The following is a 5,659-nucleotide window of genomic DNA, read 5'->3' as shown; positions in this document are numbered from 1 at the left end:
AGAAGAAGGAGAAAGAATATATAATGAGAGAGAGAGTTGTGTTATGTGCACAGTTAATTTGACTTGAGTAACCAGAGATCTTGTTTCCGTGAATGCAAATGTTTCATTCTCCATCAACTCAGAAATTAAACAAGAAAATAAAGTCAGAGTCTCAGAGCTGCTGAACACAGACTGAAGCAGGATGGAGAAGATCATCTTCAGAGTGATCATCTTTACCAGCACATACTGTTTGTCTAAAAAACATGTCTTCATTCAAGACCAAAAATGGTGGATAGATGCTCAAGAATACTGCCAGGACTACCACACTGATCTTTCACCTCTCACCAATGAACTGGAGCAAAAGCTGTTCAGAAAGTCCTTCGATGATAACAAGGAAGGATGGATCGGGATTTACTGGGATCGAAACATCCAAAGATGGAAATGGTCTGGAGGAGACTACGTCACCTACAACAACAGTCTTTATTTACCAGATAAGACAGATCCTGTACTACAAAATGCTTCTCTTAATGGATATTGGACTAACAATCAATGGAAATTGAAAAATGGTGCATATCAACATAATTTCTTCTGTTTGAACCTGATGGTGGTACAGAAGGAGAAGACCTGGGAGGAGGCTCTGAAGTACTGCACAAGTAACCAAGGTAACCTCAGCAGCCTGCTGTCTGAGACCGAGAACCTTCTGGCTACAAAAGAGATCCAACAGACCAGTATCACTGGGCGGGTGTGGATCGGTCTGCGTTACCTTGGAGATGAGTGGCTGTGGGTGAACGGGGACCCTCTGGAGTACTGGAAGAAGAAGCTAGGAGGAGAAGAATACCTCCAGTGTCCACTGAAGAGACGCTGTGGAGCTTTAACCAAACAGGGAGAGTGGGAGAGCTGGGACTGCCAGGAGAAACTCAGCTTCATCTGTGCCTGAAGGTCTCTCTGAGCCTCATTCTCAGAGATCACACTTTAATTTACAGTAGTTGGTATTTTTGTTTCCTATTTGTAATTAAATTCTAGATAATTTGTTAAATGTTGTTTCATTCAGTGTGTATACTTAGTTAAAACCTTTGGCTGATGCTAAATATTGGTCTTTTTTTTCTCAGGAAGTTATCTCCTCCTAAAACTATTTAATTAAATAGTTTGCTTTCCCTGATTACAAATTGTTTAGTCTTTTTGTAAAGTTTGTGAGTGACTGACTAATGTAAACTCATGTATCTGATCACATATACAAGTATTTCATTGATTAATAAATCCCAATATAATGACATAGTTTTTAAAACATACTAGTGAGACTGTTCACATCTTGAAAAAAGTGACAAATGAAATAATGCTTTTTTTCTTCTATTAATAAAAAAAATGAAACATTATTTTGGGAATGAGTATCTAGTTAAAAAAATTAAATATCTAAATTATATTGCATTTTTATCTTAGTTATACACTGATAAAAAAAATTCTGTGCTGAATAAATCTTACATGGAAAATAGATCTATTAAAAAAATACTCTGTTCAGTTGGTGTTTCTATAACGAATTCCTAAAAAAATAATAATTTCAAGCTGAGTTGAAGTTCTGGATACCCTTCTATTGTTTACAGCCAACAGCTGACATGATCAGAGCTGAAAAAAAATCTTCATCTGGTTTATATCTTCTTCAACAAAGTGTCGAATAAATATTATTGGATTTGGTACCTGGATGATTGAGCATGAACTTTTTTGTCTACTCTTGTATACAGCATCTTTCTGCCCTCCCTGTTTTTTATTTATGTTTCGCCACTAGATGTCGCTGTGCTACTGTTAATGCCGCGGAGAAAGTTCATACAGCGCGTTGTTTTTTAATGCGCTTTGTTTTCTGTATTCAACCTTTTTCATAACGCTTGAGCAAATAATTATTATTTGATATTTAAGAGAAAGTAAACCAGCAACCTTGGTAAACCTAGTTTAAAATGATGGTGACGGCACTTCCGACTCCAAAATGATTGTTAAAACGATGAATACACACCATGCTAGATACAGCACTGACCGCTATAGACGATGGATGACTCAGAGTTGGCTGGACCACGTTTCTTTGGCGGCGAATTTGAAAGTTGGAGCTGAATCAACCCAAGAGTATTGGGCGGTTGGCATAAAACTGTTTGTGACTGGACTGCTATGACGTCTCAAGGTGAGAGTGAAGGGGATGATGAGATGGAGTCAGGTGAGTGGACACAGGTGCGTGGAGGTAAAGTGTCAGGAAGAGAGAGAAATAGAAAGGAAGATACTTTGCAAAGTAATAAAAGGAGTCTAGAAGAAAACAGTTCAGAGGAAAACAATGTGGTTAGTAAGAGGGTTGTTAGGGAAGAATCCAAATTGATCATAAAGTTTAGAAAGGAGGATGAAGGAGTTCAATTAAGTCCGTTAGTGCAGTCAAAAAATTAAAGAAGGAAGTTTGGAGAGCTGACACTTGCTAAGACTCTTAGAGACGGGAACCTGTTGATAACAGTGAGAAATGAAGAGCAGAAAAACAAAGAGATGAAAACTCAGAGTATCTGTAAAAAAGTAGTGAGTGAGATCAAGATGTTGGGAGAGACTAAGGTAGCTAGAGGAGTGATCACAGGTATCCCGGTGGGAGAAGATCTGGAGAAATTTAGACACAGCATTTATGGAGGTGAAGTCAGCAAAATTAGAAGATTGATGAGAACTGTTGAAGGTGAAAGAAAGGAAAGTCTGTCAGTGATGTTGGAGTTTCAAGCAGCTGTTTTTCCTGAAAGGATAAAAGTAGGATGTATGTGCTTCCCTGTTAGGTCGTACATCCCTCCTCCTCTCAGGTGTTATAAATCCAGAGGTACGGACATATCGCAGCAGCATGTAGGGGGAAACAAAGATGTCCAAAGTGTGGAGGGGAACATAGATATGAGGAGTGTAAAAATGGAAAGGATACTTGTTGTAACTGTGGAGGACAACACAGAGTAACTTATGGAGGCTGTGAAATTAGGAAAAGAGCAGTGGAAATCAAACAAGTCAAAGTCAATAATAATATAAGTTGTGCAGAAGCTGTTCAGAGAGTGAAGAAGCCAAAAGAGGTGCCAGGTAAAGTTCAGCTAAAACCAACATCAGAACAAAGGCAGACTGGACCTGACACAGAACTGACAGTAGAAAAGATCATGTTGTTCATTGCATATGTTATTAATTGTACAGAGCAAGTAAAACACAAAACAGAAAAAATCAAAATAATTGTGAAAGGGGCAGAGAGGTTGTTTTTTTTTTGGTATAAAGGATATATCCTGGGAGCACATAAATAAGAGACTGGGAGCACATAAATAAGAGACTGGGAGCACATAAATAAGAGACTGGGAGCAGAAGGGAAAACAGGAGGACCAGAAGACAGAACAAACTGACCATCTTACAGTGGAACGCTAGAAGTCTAATATCAAATGGGCAGGAGTTTAAAGGAGTTATCAAATAATTCAAAGAACATATAGATATTATATGCATTCAGGAAACTTGGCTTAAACCAAACTTTGATTTTGTTATAAATGGATATGAAAACATTAGAAGAGACAGAGAGGGAGGATCTGGAGGAGGGTGTATAACATTCATTAAACAGGGGATTCAGTTTAGAGTTTTAGCTAAAGGAAGAGAGCTAGAATATATTGTTATTGAAATCTGGACAATAAATGGACAATTTAAAATAATAATTTTTTATAATCCATGTAAAAAACTTACATTAGACTTAATAGAGGAACTTGGGACATATTTAGAGGGTAAAGTGATTTGGTGTGGGGACTTTAACGGGCATAACTCATTATGGAGTAATCATAATGATCAAAATGGAGCTATAATAGAAGAAATAATGGATGCTACAAACTTGGTATGTTTGAATGATGGGAGTGGAACTAGAATTAATTTTAGAAATAATACAATGTCAGCAATTGATTTAACGTTAGTTTCAGATTCTCTAGCAGGTGTTTGTTTATGGCAAGTAATCAATAAAACAACTATAGGAAGTGATCATCACCCTATCATGACTGAAATAAAGTTACAAATAGAAAAGTATTGTATAAATGGGATGGAAAAATTGTGTTTTAGATCTGCAGATTGGGAAACTTATCAGAATAGTAGTGAAATAAAAATGCAAAATGTAGATATAACTGGTAGTATTGACAACTTTACATCTTATATATGTAATGCTATCCTTGAAGCAGCCAATCAGGCTAAAAGGAAGAAAGGAGGGAAAAGGGAAAGAAAGTTGGTACCATGGTGGACAACAGAATGTACTAAAGCGATTAAGAACCGAAATAAAGCTTTCAAATTATTAAAAAGAAATCATAACTTTCAGAATCTGAATGAGTACAAGAAACTGCAAGCAAATGTAAGAAGAACTATTAAAACTGCAAAGAGAGATTATTGGAGAAGTTTTTGTAATTCAGTAGGGAGGGAGACGGACATTTCTAAGGTATGGACTATGATCAAAAGGATGAATGGGATTAAAAGGATGAATGGATATCCCAATACTAAATGATGGAGAGTTAACAGCAGTGAAAGACAGAGAAAAGGCAGAAATGTTGGTAAATACTTTTGTTAAAATTCATAGTTCTGAAAATATTAGTGAAGAGGGGAAAAAAGGAAGAGAAAATACAATTTTAGAAAACAAAGAGGTATTGGAGCAAATAGAAAACACAAATTATTCACTGAACATGCTGTTTACAATAACAGAGCTGAATAGGGCACTTAAAAAATATAAATTGTCAGCTCCAGGAAAAGATCAGGTTTGTTACGCGATGCTAAGTAATTTAAGTAGATCCTCTAAAAATATTCTATTAGAATTAAATAACCGAGTATGGGAGGATGGGGAAATTCCAAAAAATTGGAAGGAAGCAGTGATTGTACCAATTAGAAAACCAGGGAAAGATGAGTCAAAACCAGAAAATTATAGACCTATAGCATTAACATCCAACATATGTAAAATAATGGAGAAAATGATAAATGAAAGATTAATATATTATATGGAAAATAAAGGACTTATGTCAAAGTATCAGAGTGGTTTTAGGAGAGGGAGAAGTACAATGGACCCAGTTTTATGTTTAGAGCATGAAATTAGAAAGGCTCAAGTGAATAAAGAGAGTGTTGTGGCAGTATTTTTTTGATATAGAGCGAGCGTATTTGTGCATAAGCACAAATGACAGGTTCTGACTGTCATTTGTGCTTATGCACCAAACGAAAGTTCAGATTATCCACCCTTTTTGGAGTCCTTGGAGGGGGTACCTGAAAGTGCACCTCCTGGGGACTCCCTTGTTCTGCTGGGAGACTTCAATGCTCATGTGGGCAATGACAGTGAGACCTGGAGGGGTGTGGTTGGGAGGAACGGCCCCCCTGATCTGAACCCAAGTGGTGTTCTGTTGTTGGACTTCTGTGCTCGTCATGGATTGTCCATATGTGCTCTTGGCACCAGGACACCCTAGGCCACAATTCGATGATCGACTTTGTCGTCGTCTCATCTGATCTGCGGCCACATGTCTTGGACACTCGGGTGAAGAGAGGGGTGGAGCTGTCCACTGATTACTACCTGGTGGTGAGTTGGCTCCGATGGTGGGGGAGGATGCCGGTCAGACCTGGCAGGCCCAAACGTATTGTGGGGGTTTGCTGGGAATGTCTGGCAGAGTCTCCTGTGAGACGGAGCTTTAACTCCCACCTCCGGGAG

At 37.9% G+C, this 5,659-nt stretch overlaps 1 protein-coding gene across 1 annotated transcript; it reads left to right on the top strand.

Annotated features, from left to right (window-relative positions):
- Window positions 1-580: 580 nt before the first annotated feature.
- On the top strand, window positions 581-916 carry LOC119422501 (snaclec alboaggregin-B subunit alpha-like). The gene has a single exon (XM_037689877.1). It carries the CDS (start codon window positions 581-583, stop codon window positions 914-916), a length of 336 nt encoding a protein of 111 aa, XP_037545805.1.
- The last annotated feature ends 4,743 nt before the right edge of the window (window positions 917-5,659 follow it).

This window comes from Nematolebias whitei, chromosome 16 (genome assembly GCF_014905685.2).
Source record: "Nematolebias whitei isolate Nwh7 chromosome 16, NemWhi1, whole genome shotgun sequence".
In the NCBI taxonomy this organism is placed as follows: Eukaryota; Metazoa; Chordata; class Actinopteri; order Cyprinodontiformes; family Rivulidae; genus Nematolebias; species Nematolebias whitei.
Note: the sequence above shows the minus strand (reverse complement) of the source record. Positions and strands in the feature narration are given on the sequence as shown.